Source organism: Eubalaena glacialis, chromosome 19, assembly GCF_028564815.1.
Source record: "Eubalaena glacialis isolate mEubGla1 chromosome 19, mEubGla1.1.hap2.+ XY, whole genome shotgun sequence".
NCBI lineage: Eukaryota > Metazoa > Chordata > Mammalia > Artiodactyla > Balaenidae > Eubalaena > Eubalaena glacialis.
Window position 1 is genome coordinate 44,918,302 of NC_083734.1, and position 18,211 is coordinate 44,936,512.

Consider the following 18,211-nt stretch of genomic DNA (forward strand, 5'->3'; position numbering starts at 1 on the left):
TTCCAGTATCCAGCTCAGGGCTGAGCCAGCTGCTACCTCTAAAGGCCCCCAGCAGTCCAGGTCCCTCATAGTGGCACTGAGAAGGAAGGGGGCAGGGAAAAAAGGACAGGGCAAGGAAGGACTGTGTTCACCACTCGCAAGATGGGCTGAGTCTGACCTCTGTCCCTAACTGTATCTATGACCTCGGGGGGGACTCTCTTTGAACCTCAGTTTCCCATTTATAAAATGGGAATGATCTCTGTCTCACATACTCCAGTTAGCTGATTGACATAGAAGGGCTTTGTCTCCTGCCCTGTGTCTTAGGCTGTGAGGGGACACTGTGTCCTGTTTTTTTTTTTTTTTAAATAGAGCTTTTTTGTTGTTTTTTTACATTTATTTATTTATTTTTTGGCTGTGCTGGGTCTTCATTGCTGCACCGGGTTTTGTCTAGTTGCGGTGAGCGGGGGCTACTCTTCGTTGCGGTGCACGGGCTTCTCATTGCGGTGGCTTCTCTTGTTGCGGAGCAGGGACTCTAGGCATGCAGGCTTCAGTAGTTGTGGCTCGTGGGCTCTAGAGCGCAGGCTCAGTAGTTGTGGCACACAGGCTTAGTTGCTCCGCGGCATGTAGGATCTTCCCAGACCAGGGATCGAATCCGTGTCCCCTGCGTTGGCAGGCGGATTCTTAACCACTGTGCCACCAGGGAAGCCCTGTGTCCTGTTTTTATGCAGCCTAAATCCCTGGACATGCTTAAGAGGTGACTCATTGTAACCCCTTTACTCTCACCCCAGCCTGGACCCCTTGCACCCATGCTTCGGAAGTGGCCCTGGGCATTCATGGCCAGCACACAGCCAGTACCAGCCAGCTCGAGCCCGAGGGGCAGCCACTGATAGGATGGTTCTGGGAACCGTGGCAGGTAGCAGGTGGCAGGCAGCAGGTTGCACTGGTCCCTGCCTCCTTAAATCCTGCTAAAAAGAAACAAAATCTGCACCCCTCTCACACCTGGGCTGCAGTAAGTTCTTCAGGGTAAATCCCGGAAGGTTCCAGGCTGAGGATGGATGAGGCCTTTCTGCCCATCTCCGTCTGACAGGCCTGGCTCCCCAGCCTGGGATTAGCCAGGGTTGGGGATGCTTCCGTCACGAGTGGCTGCTGGAGCTGCCAAGCCTGGCCCAAGGGCTGGCTGTAGTGGTTGGTCCTTCTCAAGGTCACCTCAGGACAACACCTCCCATCAGTCAGAGGGCTGCAGAGAAGGGAGGGGGCTCTCCAGGGGAGGACCCCCTACAGGCCACTTGGGAATTCCACCTGGAAGTCAGCCAGGCAGGGGCAGGGGAACGGCCCAGACCTGGCTCTCCCACTAACCGATTTGGGGCAGTTCTCGAGGAGGAGTCAGTTTCCTCACCTACAAAATGGGATCCCACCACCTCGCGCCCAACCAATCTCAAAGATTTGGGGAGAGATCCTACATTAAATTTTTTTTAATTATTCTAGATTTCCAAGCTTACACAAAATTAAAGAATAATTTAATGAATCGCATGTACCCATTACCCAGCTTCAATGTCAACTCATGGTCAACCTATGACTATACTCACACTCTCTCCCCTAACCTCTGGGTTATTTTAAAAACAAAGCTGAGACATCATTTCACCCATAAATACTTCAGAATGAATCTCTTAAACGTATAGACTTTAAAAAAAAAAAATCACAATACCACTATCACCCCTTAAAAAATTAACCATAATTCTTTAATATTATCAAATATCTCATCAGAGTTCAAATTTCCCCCAATTGCTCATAAATGCTTCTTACAGTTCTCTAGTTTGGATTTGAATCAAATAGGTCAACACATTACATCTGCTTGATAGATGTCTAAATTTCTTGAAACCTAGAGAGTCCCCATCTTTTCTCTTCTTGTAATTTTTTGTTGTTGAAGAAGAAACTGGGTTATCTGTTCTGTAGTTTCCCAATCTGGATTTTGGTAATTGTATCCCCATGTGTCATTTCACGTGTTCCTCTGTTCCTTTTATTTCCGATAAACTAGTCATTGGATTCAGGGAGCTTGATTTCTTGGCAAAAATAATGCCCCATTGGGGTTCACATGTGTGGAGGGAGGGTCCATCTCTTTGTGATCTGAAGATTGAGCAGCAGTTCAGGTGTTACCAGTCTGATACCTTTCTTATAAAGCTCCCCCATCATGTAAGAGCTGAAACTATAAAACTCTTAGACAAAAACATAGACTGGTATGGGCAGTGGGCAGAAGCCAGACCCTGCAGGGTCTATCTGGGCTGAAGTGGAGGCATGGGGGAACAGGCAGAGTGATATTTTGGAAAGGTCACTCTGGATGTTGAAGGACAGACTGGAGAGGGAAGCCAGACTCAGAGGGCTGAGTGCTGTGGGATTCCATTTATAGGACTTTCTGGAGGGCATAGAACCAACTGTAAGGACAGGCAGCAGACCTGGGGTTGGGGAGGAGGGAGAGGGTTGATGGGGCGGGGGGTGGGGGGGTGCGTCACAGGGACCTGTTGGAGGTAAGGTAACAGAGCCATTGTGTGCCTTGGTGGTGGCAGATCGTGCGTTTCTCAGGACTCCTTATCTCGCCAGGTAGCCCAGGACTTGCCAAGGACACGGATGCTGTCTGACTCATCTCCAGCTCCCAGGCCCTGTTAGAGTGACCTCCATAGCTTTAGATCCTGTCAGGAAACCTCACCTGGATGACAGTCCCCTGTCCATTCATTCATTTAACAAGCAATCCTTGGGCACCCACTATGGGCCAGGCTCCATGCTGGGCACCGGAGACTCTCAGATGACCAAGAGGACCTCAAGAAACATCCAGGCTTGGCCAGCATGTGGCCTCGATCCATCCGACGCATTCTCAAGGCCTTGACTGGTGCCCACCTCTCCTCTACTCCACCTAACCGTGCCTTGCCAGACAGAACTCACCCCTGTGAGTACCGAAAAATAATCTTTATTGTCACTAGTATAAAACAGAGGTCAACTGGCCTCTCAGTCTGTACAAAGTGTGGAGTGTAAAGACCACCTGGGCTGCCCCCATTTCTCCCATAATGCCCTGCCCCAGAGCAGCGCCATGAAGGGGAGGTGCCCACCCAAGTGCCTTCCCTTAAGGAGAAGTTAAGGGTGGACCGGGCGGGGAGCACTTTCGGCCTGAGGGAGGCCAGGAGCAGAGGAGGAAACCGGAGTGGGGGAGCCCCCGGCCGTTCACGATGACCGTGGCCCCGCTTTCTGCCCTCTCCGAGTCCACCCTAGGAGCGGAGGTGGGTGGGCAGCCCAGGTGCGCTGAGACGCAGGCCTGCCTGTGTGGCGGTCAGAGGGCCACGCGGGTGCAGCAGTGGCGCAGCAAGCAGGGCAGGATGCCGCGGTTCAGCTGGTGGAACTCCACAAGCTGCAGCAGGTCGGTGAAGCGAGTCTGGCCCTCGTCCATGCTGAAGTACAGGCGCCCCTCCTCCTCGCTCTGGGGTGTGGCCATAGGGGGTGGGAGGTCAGGGAGGGGCCCGGGGCCGAATGAGGTCCCTCCTGGGCCAGGGCTGAGGTCCCCACAGCTTGAGCAGGAGGAAGGAAAGAGCGGGAGACCCCAGGCACACTGGGGGCCAGGGTGGGGAGGGGGCCTGGTGAGGAGGACGGGTTGCTGGGAGTCCTGCATCTCCACTGCAGCAGGAACCTGGGACTACTCACCGGCAGGATGAGGTAATGTTTGACTTTCTGCACATGGCACAGCGAGAGGACAAAGCCCTGCGGGTTCCGCTGACTCTCTCGGACGAGGAACACGCTGCCAGGAGACACGGCAATATTACCCGAGGACACACGGCTGCCACCTTGACCCAGGTCTCTCTTGTCCCCGGCGCTGCTGCCCTGCCCAGCCCTGCCCCTTACCCGTCTACCAGGCCCTGCTGCCCGATGAGCCGCTGGCTCTCCTCGCGGGAAATGCGTCCGTGGAACCAGGGCTGGGTGCGGTGGATGGCTGGGGTGAGGGAAGGCAGAGGGGCGGTCACTCCAGGGCGGGGACCCTCATTCTAACCCCCCCCCGCCGTGAGGAATGCGCAGAGAAGCCATGGCAGTCCCCACCCCTGGGGACGGCGGGCCCTCACCCACCTGCACTGAGGCTCGTGCCCGAGCTCGGGGTGGGCAGGCTGAGACGGTGGTTCGTCTTCTTCTGCAGAGCAGTGGGGGACACGGGGGGTCAGGGCGTGGCTGGGGTATTACCAGCCCCTGAAGAATACAGAGCCTCCTTCTGCAGCTGGGGGCCTCCCCTCTCCCCTCGCTTTCCTCTTCCCGCTCCATGGAAACCCATGTGGAGAGTAGGTCCCCAGTACAAACCCTCCAGGCCTGGGCCTCCTCCAGGGCGGCACTCAGAGCTTCCCGGGGGTTCTCGATGACACGCCCGGCATGGCCAGAGAAGTCCATGGCCACCAGGGTGTTGTCTGAGACACTCCTCTGCAGATTGGACAGGATGGGGGGACGGGTCAAAACAGGACCCAAGTATCCTCGGCACGGGGCCTGGATGCCTCCCCCATCTCCCCACACTAACACCCCTGGGCACACTCACCAAGGGCGGGGAACCCACACAGGGTGGGCGCAGGTGGCGGCACAGGGCCTGCTGATAATTCTTATACAGCTGCACCCCATACTGGGGGGTGGAGAGAGAAAGAAGGCCGGAGGTCAAGCAGGTGCTGGGAGCTGGGCTGTGGCACCCCCCCCCCACCCAGACCAGAGCTCCCCAAGAGCAGGGCTACATCTCTGCCCCTGGATAAGGGGCTTTCCTGAAGCCAGAGCTGAGACTCCAGCCTTGGACCAAGGATTCTGAGAGAGCAAGGTTGTGATGCCCCCTCATTCTGGAGACTTCCTGAGGGCAGAGCTATAACCCCTCCCTCACGCCAGGGAGCCTCAGGGCTGGGCCAGCCCCCCAAGCCAGTGCCAGGACCTCACCTTGAAGAGGCGGAAGGCGGCTAACCAGCAGGTGCGGCTCTGTTCATCCTCACTGCAGAAGATGCGAAGCCCCTTGTGGCCATTTCGAAGCTTGTTTGGCTGCGGGGAGAGGAAACTGGCTGGTCCTATATCTGCCTTTAGGACCAGAGATCGTCTCCCATCTCCCGTCTCCCATCTCCGTGGGGCAGGGCAGGGTGCAGGGAGAGGAGTCTGGGGGTCCCAGAGGGAGCTTAGAAGCCCCAGGTAGGATCCTGGTGCCTGAGCAGCTCCTGCTCTCTCCCAGACCAGGCCAGGCTCTTCACCTTGATACAGAAGCCAAAGTCCGTGGGCATCCCGTAGAGCTTGCGGCCCTGGGTCACCACGTACACGTTGGACTCATTCACATCTGCTACATACTGCAGGTGCCTCGGATCCTGCACAGCACAAGTGAGCAAGACTTGGTAAAGGCAGACCCTATCCCCCATCACTGCCCCCCTAAGCCAGCTGGGGAGAATTCAGGCCCAGAGAGGAGCAGAGAAGTGCCCCAAGTCACGCAGCACATAGAAGTAGAGTCAGGACTTGAACTCAGTTCACCTGCCTCTCCCACTGCTAACTCCTGAGGCAGGTGAGCTGGGAGGGAAAGAGGAGCAGCTGTGGGTCTCAGGGCCTAGAGGGTGAAAGGTCCAGGAGTTCCAACAGAGAAGGGGCAGCTCCTAGAAGGACCAGGGATGGGGTATTTGAGGGGCTGGGGCTGTCACCCTCAAGACCTCACCTTGGAGGTGCCCTTGGTGGAGTAATAGAGGCCAGACCGGCGTAGGAAGCAGAAGAAGCGTTTCCAAAGCTTGCGTCCTGACCCCCGTAGCTGCAGGAAGCCTTGGATCTCTGGGAAGCTGCCTGCATTCAGGAAGTTCTGAGGCCAGAGGAGAGCAGGGTGAGAGGCCTAGAGGTGGCCACACACACACACACACAGAGGCTTTCCCAGGACCTGCCTTTACGGCAGGAGGTGCTCCACATACATTTATTGTCTTCATGGACCTGCCTTTACGGCAGGAGGTGCTCCACATACATTTATTGTCTTCATGGACCTGCCTTTACGGCAGGAGGTGCTCCACATACATTTATTGTCTGCATTTAACAAAGAAACTGATACTCAGGCAGAGAAAGTGACTTGTCCACAGTCACTTAGGGCTGCGCTGGGCTTTCCACCCCAAAGAGGGAAGGCACAGGCTGAAGGGCCAAGAAGCACTGCGCATTCCTGCAGAGTCATGGATATGCCGTGAAATGGGGGTGTCCCCTCACCTGGATGAGGTCTTCGTGGGATATGCCCGTGTGTGCGTCCAGACAGCTGGAGACCATCTTTTCTGGGAACAGGGAGTGCTGGGGGAGAAAGGAGCCAGGAGTCAGGGACTGAGGGTCCAGGGTGGGGATCAGGGTGTCCCGGTGCCCAGACCCCCACCTTCACACACACTCACTGGGGTGCTCTTGAACAGCTCGTACTTGGCAAAGTTTTTCCGGAAGAGAAAGCGGCTGTCTCCGCCGATGGGCCAGGCAGCCTGCACTTCCGCCACCGACTCGTGGTCCTCCAAGACCCGCTCTAGGGTCAAGGGCAAAGAGCAGGGGTCAGTGGAGACCAACGAGGCCTCCCGGCTGGGCCACCGGCCTAGCCCAAGGTGTGAAGCATTGACTCCCGGGCCAGGCAGCCCCCTGCACCCCAACTCACCCAGTGCTAGGTGGGGGTGGCACTCCACCAGCCCCCAGTTCTCGTCACTCAGGGCATGAGATCGCTGCACCAGCATCTCACACACGTAGCGAGCCGTGGCGCCCGCTGCCACCTCCACTGACCGGCAGGCCCCATCTTCGCTGTACACCTTTATGACCTGTGCCCCAGGAACGGCAGAAGACTCGGGGAAGGGCAAAGGATGGTTCTTTCCCGTCCCCCGTCTGCTCTACCCTCAGGGATCCCTGACCAAATCCCCCCACCTCCTCTGAGGCGGCACTACATCCACCCCTGTCCCATAGCACCCCAGGCTCCCTGCCTTCTCTTTCCCAGAACAACTCACATGGGGGCAGCTGGTGTCTCGAGGGAGCAGCCCCCTTGCACTGGAGGGCCCCCCAAGAATGGGGGTCTGTGAAGGAGGACTGCAGAGCTCGGGGAAGGGGTTGGGGATGGAGGGTAGAGAGGTTGACCGCAGCTCCTCCTGTCGAAGAAGTTTCCTGGGCGGCGTGGGGGGAAGGAGGGGTAGTGAGGAGTTGACTGCAAGCTTCTGTGCGTTACCCCGGCACTGATCACTCCCCCTCGGCCTCCCTCAGCCGTCACCCCATTTTACCTGCTGGTCGGAATGGGCAGAGGCTGGGACCTCTTCACCTCCCCAGACAGAGGAACATCGGGAGGCGGGGGAGTCCCAGGAGGGGTCCCAGGGGCCAGGTACAGGTCTTCTGAGGAGCTGCTGAGATGAGGTGGAGATAGACCCAGCTCCATGACATCTGAGGGAGAAGAGGGGGCTGACACAGCTGCTCTTGTGCCCCTGTCCTGGGGAGAGGGGCCAAGAGGACCCAGACCTCCCGACTTCACCCTGCTGTCAAGGTGACCCCGGAGTGTACACGGCACCTCCTTGCTCCCCCCTAACTGGCATTCCCTGGAGCCTTTGAGGAAGGGTAGATTGTGCCCATTTTACTAAAGGGGACACTGAGTTCCCGAGAAGGAAGCATTGTTGCCCCATCACAGGTGAGCCAGGGAGTGGAACCCGGTGTCTGGGCTCCAAGTCCAGCACTCTTCCTTAGGCCCAGGGTGCCCGGGGCAGAGCTGTGAGGCCCCCACCACAAGCCAGGCAACAGCAACAGACTCCACGACCAAAGATGGTCTGGGGCTCAGGGTCTCGGTGTCACCCTTTCTGAACGTGGGGCACTCACTCCTCTGGGCTCTGCCCCAGGTTTTTCCAGTGCTTTGTTGTCAGAGCCTGTTGTGGCAACGCCTGCCCAAGTGCTGAGTGATGCACAGAAGGGGAGAAGGAAGTGCGGAAGGACAGGAACCAGGAGGGCAGGAGGCGGGCTCGGCTGCTGTGGGAGGGAGAAAGCTAGCCTGGGGGCCCTGGCCCTAGCAGCCCCCAAACCTTGTGTGCCTTCCCCAGGCCCCTCCTCCTGCCTAACTTTCTTAAGGCCTCAATGCCAAGCTACTTCCTCTGAGAAGCCTTCCTGGATTTTCCACATTCAGACTGAAGGGCTCCCTCTCCGCACTGTGCTGGGGCCTCTGCGCCAATTACCGTGCACCTGTCTTATCCACCCACTGGTCTGAAGATACCCGGCCACCCCAGGCAAGGCCAGGATCTTACCCATGTCTTATCACCCACAGGCACTACACAGGCATCCTGGACGAGTAAGGAGAGAAGAGATGGGGCAAAGATGCCCACTAGCAGGTAGAGGCATTGCAGGCCCCTCCTCCACAGGAACCAAGACCCTTTTGGCTGGGCTGAGACCTGGGAGGACCTGGGAGGACTCACAGTTCAGGCCCCTGCTTGCTCTCCAGACACTGGGCCAGTGTTGTTAGGTGCCTAAGAAACCTGGGATTGACCTCCCCAGGATGAGGCAGGTCCCCAACCCTTAAGTGAGGGCATGAGGAGATTTTGGGGACAGGTGAGTCAGGGTGGGGTGGGACAGCACTGCCTGGGGCTCTCCATTCAACCTTGACTCATCTGCACAACTTCCTGGCTTAGGAGAGACACAAACAACCCTGCCTCTACCCACCCCCTCCACTCCCGCCCCCAACCTACTGGCCTGGGAGGAATGGGGGAGGGGCCGGGAACAGGATGGGGGAGGAGGAGGATGTGAGGGGCGGGGGGCGCGCTGAGGCTCCTCTGACATCATCTCCTCCTCCCCACCCTTGGCCTCACTCCAACTCCTCCAGCACAGGTGGCACCTGCAATGGGCCCCAGTAGCCACCACCCAGCCCAGGAGCCCCCTCACCCAGGAGGGAGAGAAGAAAGGCCTGGCCTGGATTCAGAAGCCCATCTGGAGTGGAGCTGACCTCTCAGGGGTGCCCCTAGTGCACCTAAATTAACCCAAAGAAACATGCAGCGCTCCTTCTCCTGTCTGGGGCCCAGCAGACTTCCATTCTGCTGCTGCCCACCCTTAGCACCCAGGACTCAGCTGGCCCATGGGGCTCATCCTTATCACCCCTGGGGGATGAGGGTCCTTCTAATTAATACACTCTCTTGGGTGTCCTGGCCAGAAGTGTACTCAGGAGCAGGAGTAGAAAGTCAAGACACACAAGAGGACAGACTCAGACAGGCAGACAGGGAAAGGCCAGGAGAGAGAGCCAGGAGGGTCCTGCCAGGAAGGGGAAGACACACCCACCATCGAACATCAAGAGACACCAGCACATCAACACTCCACTCGCACCCCTGTCTAACCTCTGGCAGACAGCCCTGGTGACTTCGTTCCGAGAAGGACTAGGGGAGGGGCTGCAGGAGCTACCTCCTCCAGGAAGCCAGAGACCAACAGTGGGGTGGTCTGGGACCCAGAGGACTGGGTCCTCCCCCATCCCAGAGGGAAGAGGAATCTGGGCAGCATTTGGAAGGGAAGAGGGTAGATTTAAGTCAGACTAGAGTCTGGCCTCTGTGGGCAGGAAGGCTGACTCAAGATGAGTTTAGCCTTCAGATCCCTCCACCCTGCTCTCCAGACCCTTCTAAGGCAAGACAGGAATGGGGCAGTCGGGACCAAAGAGAAGAGGGAGCCGGAACGGGGTCCTAGCTGTCCCGCTTGGGCAGCCTCCACCCCCATCGCCAAGAGATCTGAAGCTTTCAAACTGGGGCCCTGGGAAGGTATATTGAAGAAATCGACCGCCCAAATCAATCTGTCCCCTCATTACTGCGAATCCCAGCTGCGGCTTCCCCAGTAGCCTCTCGTGCCCTGGCGGCTCCGGCCCCACCCTCCTTCCCGTCCTCCAGGCCTTCAGCCTCCTTGTTTACTTCCTGAATCTTGCCCCACCTGGCTGGCCCCGAGGGCGGGTGGCAGGGCCCAATGCATGAGGCCCGTAGAAAACAAGGCCACCTTCGGTACCTCCCAGGGTGGGGGGAGGGGCTGGAAGCGCCGGGAGGTGGCGGGAAGGCCCCGGCCTGGCCCAGGACCCCACGCCCCGCCCCCATCGGGTTTTAGTGTGGGGGGGAAAAGGCTTTACCCGTGGGGGAGCCCTTAGGGCGAGGGCCCAGGTGAGGAGGCGGGAAACCCCTAGATGACCCGGAGCTGTGGGGAGGGCCCCGGACCCTGAGGCCCCGCCCACTCCCTAACTAGGGAAAAAACGCCCAATGGGAGTCAGGGGGGCAGCTCTTTTAAAGTTTAATTTGGGAAGAATGCTAGAGTGTCTGCGGAGTTAATCATTAAAGGCTGCTAGCCTTCACGGGGGGCCTCCCCAGCAGGATATCAGGGGGAGAGGGGAGAGCAGAGTCCAGGACAGGCAGACCAAGAGGGGGCATTCTTGAGGGGCAGTGGGTTGCAAGGCCTGACAATGGCGGGCAGGTGCATTCTCCATCCCCAACGCGCCAGGGAGACCCAGACTCGGACCGGGTCTTTCCTCAGCCTATTCAGACAGACGAGGCAGCCCTCCCCGCCCCGCACGCACACACACTCTCCCCAGGCCCCACCGAGCTGCAGATCCCCCAGCATCTAGCCCTCCAGCCTGCCGAGACCACTCCTTTCTGAAGCCAGAAGAGACCACCCCCCGCCCCCCGGGCCTGCCCCACCCCCACCTTCCCACCCGAGGGCAGGGCCCTGTGTTCCTGAGTCAGGATACAATCCAGAGAGACGGAGCTCTAGCAATTAAGAGAATCCCTCTCCTTTACTGCCCTCCAAATTGGAGGGTGCCCCGCTGCCCCCGCGGAGACGTCTGTCTTTAATAAAGACTTGGGGGAAACTCAAACTGGGGTCAAGTCAGACTGAGCAAGGGAGAGACCTGGGGCAGCTCCCTCGGTACTCGGACTCCTCTCCTAGCTCTCTTTCTGGGAATGTGGGGAGGGGCTAGTTTCAGCGGGAAAGCCGCGTCTCCAGGGGGAGGGAATCTGGTATCTTGCTTCCCCGGCCCCATCAGCTGGTTCGTGAGTGTGTTTGGGGTAGGGGAGGTTAGGGAGGGGGAGATGCGGAGAAGGACGAAGGAATAGGCAGAACAGGAAATGAGAATACGGAAACACTGGGGGTAGATGGTGAGGAGGGGGCGGGATGGGAGACTGGAGAAAAAGAGAAAGCGAGGCCGCTAGAGCAACACAGCAGGAGGGCGAATCTTTTTCCATATTGATCCTGCATCTGCCGGTGCTCCCCGCCCCCAAGATGAAGTGTCCGCTCTGGTCCTTACCTGGACCCTGGGTGTTGGTACACCTGGCTGGGGCCACCGGTTTAGGGAGGGAGACTCCAAGCCCTTAATTACCTGTCCCCCTCCTGTCCCCGCCCTTGGCCTGACATCACTGAGGGGGGAAGGGGAGGGGGAGCCAGGCGGCCGCCCGTCCTGTCCACCTGGGCATCCGGCCAGCCAGCTCCTGGCCCTGAGACTGGCACAGCCTGGGGCCCTGGTGCGGCTGGCGGTGGGAGCAGGTTGTCGTCTGGGACCGATCTCGGTCCCCTTACCTGGAGGAGCCCCAGCAGGACACAGGGTTCGAAGTCCGGCTCTGTCTAGGAACATCAGATACCTGGACTTGATTTCAAATCCGCTCCCTCTTCTCTACAGGTGGTAGGAGGGTGTCCTGACTTTGGACGCAGAAGTGGGGGCAGGCTGAGCTCTGTTGTCCAGGCTCCTGGCCCAAGGAAACAGATTATCCTGGGCAGGTGGGGGCGGGGCCTGAAGGAGAGGCAGGGGAGGAGGAAGCACAGGAGGAGGGGCGGGGACTCCCTGACACTCTACGCTGGCTGGGATTGTTTTTGTCCTTCTTAGCAGGTGCCAGGGGAGAGACAGTCGAACTGAACAGCCTCGAGAGCGAAGATCTAGGATCCTCATGACCTGGGAGGGAGGGGCTGGGGCCTGGAAAGTCAGGGGAAATGTCCCTGCCCACTCTTCCCCCTTCCCCTCCCCAAACCTGGTCTGTTCATTGGCCAATTTAGGGGGCCTGTCTGCTGCTCAGGGTCCTACCCCCTGGAGCAAAGGGCACTCTGCAAAAGAGGGAAGCCAGCCAGAGGGAGTCCAGCAACATGGCCTGCCCCTTGACCTCCAGCCACAGTCTGGCCACCCAGGCTGCACCCTGGCCCCTCAGAGGCACCCAGCATATATCTTCCCTTCTAAGTAAAGTCCAGGGTCTCAGCTTCCCCTTCTAAAATCGAAGGGGTTAGGCAAGGTCTCATAGCAGGAGGAGTGATTTGGGGAAAGCTCTGGCCAGATGCCAGGGGACTCCCCTTAGCTCTCTCCTTCAGCACTAGGCAAACACAAGGGTGGAGAGAGGGCCTGGAAGGCTGAGATCAAAGGCAGCAGCCGACTCCCAGCCCAAGTGGGTGACAGTGGGTTAACCAACAATTCATAGGGGTGATAAGAGGTCTGCCCTGGGGGACCAAGAAGGAGTGGCTCCAGGCTCAACTTTCTCCAAACTGGGTTTTCCTTGGAAAAACCAGTATGAGTGGACTAAGCAAAGATGTGGGGGAGGGGGCACGGTCACCCGGGCCACTGGACAGCTTGTGCAAAACACAGTAGACAACCCATTCAATCATTCCTTCATCCACTCAACTAATATTTGTTAAGTACCTAGTATATGCCAACCCCATGCTTGGCACTGGGGATATAGTGAGCAACAAAACAGACCCCACCCTTATCTTCATGCAGCCCAATCAGGGAGACTGGTGTTAATCAAAGAATCACATAAATAATAAGGAATGACAGGAGAAGGCTTCCCTGGTGGCGCAGTCGTTAAGAATCCGCCTTCCAATGCAGGAGACATGGGTTCGAGCCCTGGTCTGGGAAGATCCCACATGCCGCGGAGGAACTAAGCCCGTGCACCACAACTACTGAGCCTGTGCTCGAGAGCCCACGAGCCACAACTACTGAAGCCCGTGCGCATAGAGCCCGTGCTCCGCAACAAGAGAAACCACCACAATGAGAAGCCCACGCACAGCAACAAAGAGTAGCCCCCACTCGCCGCAACTAGAGAAAGCCCGTGTGCAGCAACGAAGACCCAACGCAGCCAAAAATAAATTAATTAATTAACTTAAAAAAAAGAAAGAAATGACAGGAGACAACTATGCTGGGAGAATGGCTTACCCAGGAAGTTAGTAAAGACTTCTCTGTAGAAGTGACAATTGAGCAGAGGGGAAGTTGTCTGGGGCAGAGAGGAGATTTGGATTGGTGGATGGGAAGTGGGGGGGTGCACCTTTCATGATGATGGAACAAGTGCCAAAGCCCTTGACTAAACGGGACAGAGCACGCGGAGGCAGAGTGGGGTGGAGAAGGAAGGAGAGGAGGCCACATAGGTGCAGCTGAGCAGGTGTGGAAAGTGTGGGGAAAGGCTTTGTACTCAGCTCTGTTTCTCAAAGCGTGGCCTGTGACCACGGCCTCCAAATCTCCCTAGGCTTGTATAAAAAAACAGATCCCTGGGCCCCTCCCCAACTACTGAATCTCGGTCTCTGGGGCCAAGACCCAGGAATGTGTGGTACTGACAAGCCCTCGGGTGGTTGTTCTGTAAACCGGGTTTAAGAGCCATCCATCCTGTCTGTCCAGACCAGCAGGAACTATGGGCAGAGGCCAGACCCTGCAGGGTCCATCTGGGCTGAAGTAGAGGCACAGAGGAGCAGGCAGATTTATATTTTGGAAGAATCACTCTGGATGTTGAAGGATAGGTTGGAGAGGGAAGCCAGACTCGGAGGGCTGAGGGCTATAGCATTCCATTTATATGACTTTCTGGAGGGGGCAGAATGCTAAGGACAGAAAGCAGATCTGGAGTTGGGGAGGAGGGAGAGGGGTTGACAGCAGAGGAGCTTATGAGGAGGTAATGGAGATGTGTGTATCTCGGTCATGGTGGTGGATGTACAACAGGACTCATAGAACTGTACACTCAAGAGGATGTGTATTACTGTGTATAAATGATACCTGAATTTCTTAAATAAAAAAAGAAACAACAACAAAAAAGAATAGATTTATAGATCAGTAGAACAGAATCAAGAGTCCAAGTAAAACCCCTTACATTTCTGGTCAATTGATTTTTTTTTTCTTAATATCAACTCTTTCTTTCTTTCTTTCTTTCTTTCTTTCTTTCTTCTTTCTTTCTTTCTTTCTTTCTTTCTTTCTTTCTTTCTTTCTTTCTTTCTTTCTTTCTTTCTTTCTTTCTTTCTTTCTTTCTTTCTTTCTTTCTTTCTTTCTTTCTTTCTTTCTTTCTTTCTTTCTTTCTTTCTTTCTTTATTTTTGGCTGTGTTGGGTCTTAGTTGCGGTACGCATGCTCTTCTTTGTGGAGCACGGGCTTCTCTCTAGTTGTGGCGTGCAGGCTCAGTTGCCCTGCAGCATGTGGGATCTTAGTTCCCCGACCAGGGATCGAACCCAAGTCCCCTGGTTTGGAAGGCGGATTCTTAACCACGGGACCACCAGGGAAGTCCCTGGTCAATTGATTTTTGACAAAGGTGCCAAGACAATTCAATGGGGAAAAGGATAGTCTTTTTGATAAATGGTTCTGGGACAACTGAATATCCACATGCCAAAAGATGTATTTAGATCCTTCCTTTATATGATATACAAATATTAACTCAAAATAGGCCATAGACCTAAATGTAAGAGCTAAAACTACAAAACTTCTAGAAGAAATTATGCGGCAAATCTTCCTACCTTGGGTTAGGCAGAGATCTCAGATGCAACAGCAAAAGCACAAATGACAAAAGAAAAAATTGATAAATTATACTTTACCAAAATTTTAAAATTGTGCACTTCAAAAGACACCATTAAGAGAATTAAAAAAAAAAACAAAAAACTTGTGGACGACTGGAGGAAAATAATTGCAAGTCGTATGTTTGATTAGGGACTTTGTATCCAGAATAGAGTTGACCCCTGAACAATACAGGGGTTAGGGGCACCGATGACCCATGAGCAGTTGAAAATCTACTTTACAGCCAGCTCTCCCTATCCAGTTTCCATCTACAGATTCAATCAACCTTGGATCATGTAGTACTGTATTATGTACTTTTAAAAATCCACATATAAGTGGACCCATGCAGTTCAAACTTGTGTTGTTCAAGGGCCAACTGTATATAAAGAACTCTTAAAAATCAACACTAAAGAGACAAACAACCCTATTAAAAATGAACAAAAGGGGACTTCCCTGGTGGTGCAGTGGTTAAGAATCCGCCTGCCAATGCAGGGGACACGGGTTTGAGCCCTGGTCCGGGAAGATCCCATATGCCGCAGAGCAACTAAGCCAGTGCACCACAACTACTGAGCCTGCGCTCTAGAGCCCGCGAGCCACAACTACTGAAGCCTGCGCACCTAGAGCTCATGCTCCACAAAAAGAGAAGCCAACGCACTGAGAAGTCCGCGCACGGCAATGAAGAGTTAAAAGAAATAAATTAGAACACTTCCTAACACCGTACACAAAAATAAACTCAAAATGGATTAAAAACCTAAATACAAGGCCAAACACTATAAAACTCTTAGAGGAAAACATAGGCAGAACACTCTATGACATAAATCACAGCAAGATCCTTTTTGACCCACCTCCTAGAGAAATGGAAATAAAAACAAAAACAAACAAATGGGACCTAATGAAACTTAAAAGCTTTTGCACAGCAAAGGAAACCATAAACAAGACAAAAAGACAACCCTCAGAATGGGAGGAAATATTTGCAAACGAAGCAACTGACAAAGGATTAATCTCCAAAATACACAAGGAGCTCATGCAGCGCAATATCAAAAAAACAAACAACCCAATTAAAAAATGGGCGGAAGACCTAAATAGACATTTCTCCAAAGAAGATATACAGATTGCCAACAAACATATGAAAGGATGCTCAACATCACTAATCAGAGAAATGCAAATCAAAACCACAATGAGGTATCGCCTCACACCTGTCAGAATGGCCATCATCAAAAAATCTACAAACAATAAATGCTGGAGAGGGTGTAGAGAAAAGGGAACCCTCTTGCACTGTTGGTGGGAATGTAAATTAATACAGCCACTATGGAGAACACTATGGAGGTTCCTTAAAAAACTAAAAATAGAACTATCATATGACCCAGCAATGCCACTACTGGGCATATACCCTGAGAAAACCATAATTCAAAAAGAGACACGTGGACTGCCCTGTTGGCGCAGTGGTTAAGAATCCGCCTGCCAATGCAGGAGACACGGGGTTCGAGCCCTGGTCAGGGAAGATCCCACATGCCGCGGAGCAACTAAGCCCGTGTGCCACAACTACTGAGCCTGCACACCACAACTACTGAAGCCCGTGCACCTAGAGCCCGTGCTCCACAACAGAAGCCACCGCAATGAGAAGCCCACGCACCGCAACAAAGAGTAGCCCCCGCTCACCACAACTAGAGAAAGCCCCCGCGCAGCAACGAAGACCCAACGCAGCCAAAATAATTAATTAATTAATTAAAAATAAAATAAAATAAAATGCCATCAGCTAGTGAGAAATGGCAACTACTCCATACCATCAGCCAACCCCAGGACCTGGGTCCGCTTGCCCCACTTTCTCTTCCTTTTTTAAACTGGAAAGCGCTTTGCAGTCTAAGACATGTCATTAGATTAAATAAGACCGTGAAGTCCAGCGGACACTAGGTGCGGGGCAAGTCGGGCGCTGGGAACGCAGGCCAGGAAAGTTGGTCTGGACCCATCCTCCCAGCCCAGCTCTCCAGCTGGTGACAGTGTCAAAACAAAGCAGCAGCAGCCGCCTGAAGGGGGCGCCCGGATGTAACGCGCGGCCCCGCCCCGTCACGTGCCTGCTGCGTCGCGTCACACCCGGAAGCAGCTGCTGTGGGGAGCCGGCAGTAATGAGCGGGGAGACAGGGTCGGCGTCCGTAGCGCCCCCTCCCGGGGAGGTCGAACCGGGCAGTGGGGTCCGCATCGTGGTTGAGTACTGGTGAGGGGCTCCGGCCAGTGGGGGAATCCGGGCCGGAGGAGGGTGGGTCCACCGGAGGTACCGTCCCCGAAACCCAAGCGGACCTCAGGTATCTTCTCCCTAGTGAACCCTGCGGCTTCGAGGCGACCTACCTGGAGCTGGCGAGTGCCGTGAAGGAGCAGTATCCTGGCATCGAGATCGAGTCGCGCCTGGGGGGCACAGGTGAGGCCTCAGAACACCTGCTGAGTCAGTGTTCTAAATCCCAGCTCTACCACTTTCTAGCTCTGGCATTGGCTGTTTTATATAGTGTCCAGCAGTGTCTGGCACATAGTAAAATGTCCATGTAATTTGAGTGAGGGGGGGTTACAGATGAAGCCTGTTGGGAAAAATGGGTGAGACTGAAGTGTAGGGTTGGAGGGGAGGGAACCCTCTATTGAGTTACGAAGCCAAGTTCAAAGGAAGGACACATAGGTGATGCCTCTCTATGTTCCTTTGGCTTGACCCAGGGTTAGGAAGAGGATGGGGCCCGTGAAGGACATGAAGGAGGAGCCTGTGTTGAGTGTAAGGAGTGTGGAGGGCCTCCCCTGACTTTTGCCTGTTCTCAGCATACAGTTCATTCATCCGTTTATTTAATACCAGGGGCCTTTGAGATCGAAATCAATGGACAGCTGGTGTTCTCCAAGCTGGAGAATGGAGGCTTTCCTTATGAGAAAGATGTGAGTACTTGCAATGCTGGGAAGACCCCTGGTTCACCCTGCCCTTACAATGAACGCATCATCCCTTTCCACATCTCTGCCCTCTAGCTCATTGAGGCCATCCGGAAAGCCAGTAACGGAGAACCCCTAGAAAAGATCACCAATAGCCGCCCTCCCTGCGTCATCCTGTGACTACACGTGATTCTGGGTTCCTGCTCTCTTCTGGGATCCAAGCCTTGGTCACCCCTTTGATTCTGCTGAGGGCTCCCTACTGCCTCTTTCACCGCACTTAGTTCCCCGTAGCTAAGAGACCCTGGCCTCCACTTTGCCCCTTTGGGTACCAGGAGGGTTCTGCGGTCTTAGGGGTGAAAGAGAAGACCCTCTCCATTGACATTTCTACAGCCACCTTATACCCCTTTCCCAGGATCAGTGCCCACAAAAACCTGCTCCCCTCTCCAGCTTAGCCATACGTGTCAGATGCTACCATAGTTCTAATTTATTTTCCACTAACCCCAGGCAATGTCAGCTATTGGCAATAAAGTGGCACTGCAAACACCAGTGCCCACTAGTGTGTGTTTTTATGTCCAGTTTGGGACTGTGGAAAGGGAGGAGAGGGAGAC

General features: G+C 54.9%; 2 protein-coding genes across 5 annotated transcripts; one reads left to right on the plus strand and one right to left on the minus strand.

Annotated features, from left to right (window-relative positions):
- Positions 1-2,922: 2,922 nt before the first annotated feature.
- On the minus strand, positions 2,923-11,697 carry GRB7 (growth factor receptor bound protein 7). Of its 4 annotated transcripts, XM_061174849.1 has the most exons (16): positions 9,300-9,673; positions 7,804-7,950; positions 7,221-7,377; positions 6,954-7,107; positions 6,614-6,770; positions 6,366-6,487; positions 6,193-6,270; positions 5,666-5,803; positions 5,217-5,327; positions 4,915-5,013; positions 4,535-4,615; positions 4,306-4,422; positions 4,081-4,141; positions 3,862-3,949; positions 3,664-3,757; positions 2,923-3,442 (listed from the first exon to the last, which is right to left on the minus strand). In XM_061174849.1, the coding sequence occupies exons 3-16, from the start codon at positions 7,370-7,372 to the stop codon at positions 3,296-3,298; spliced, it is 1,599 nt and encodes a 532-aa protein (XP_061030832.1). In that variant the 5' UTR covers positions 7,373-7,377; positions 7,804-7,950; positions 9,300-9,673; the 3' UTR covers positions 2,923-3,295. The 4 variants fall into 4 exon arrangements, with proteins under 4 accessions (XP_061030832.1, XP_061030829.1, XP_061030830.1 ...); XM_061174846.1 differs by lacking the exons at positions 7,804-7,950; positions 9,300-9,673 and adding an exon at positions 11,503-11,697; XM_061174847.1 differs by lacking the exons at positions 7,804-7,950; positions 9,300-9,673 and adding an exon at positions 11,234-11,464.
- A 5,097-nt stretch (positions 11,698-16,794) lies between these two features.
- On the plus strand, positions 16,795-18,146 carry MIEN1 (migration and invasion enhancer 1). Its single transcript, XM_061175254.1, has 4 exons — positions 16,795-16,917; positions 17,021-17,118; positions 17,536-17,612; positions 17,700-18,146. Exons 1-4 carry the CDS (start codon positions 16,829-16,831, stop codon positions 17,781-17,783), a joined length of 348 nt encoding a protein of 115 aa, XP_061031237.1. The 5' UTR covers positions 16,795-16,828; the 3' UTR covers positions 17,784-18,146.
- The last annotated feature ends 65 nt before the right edge of the window (positions 18,147-18,211 follow it).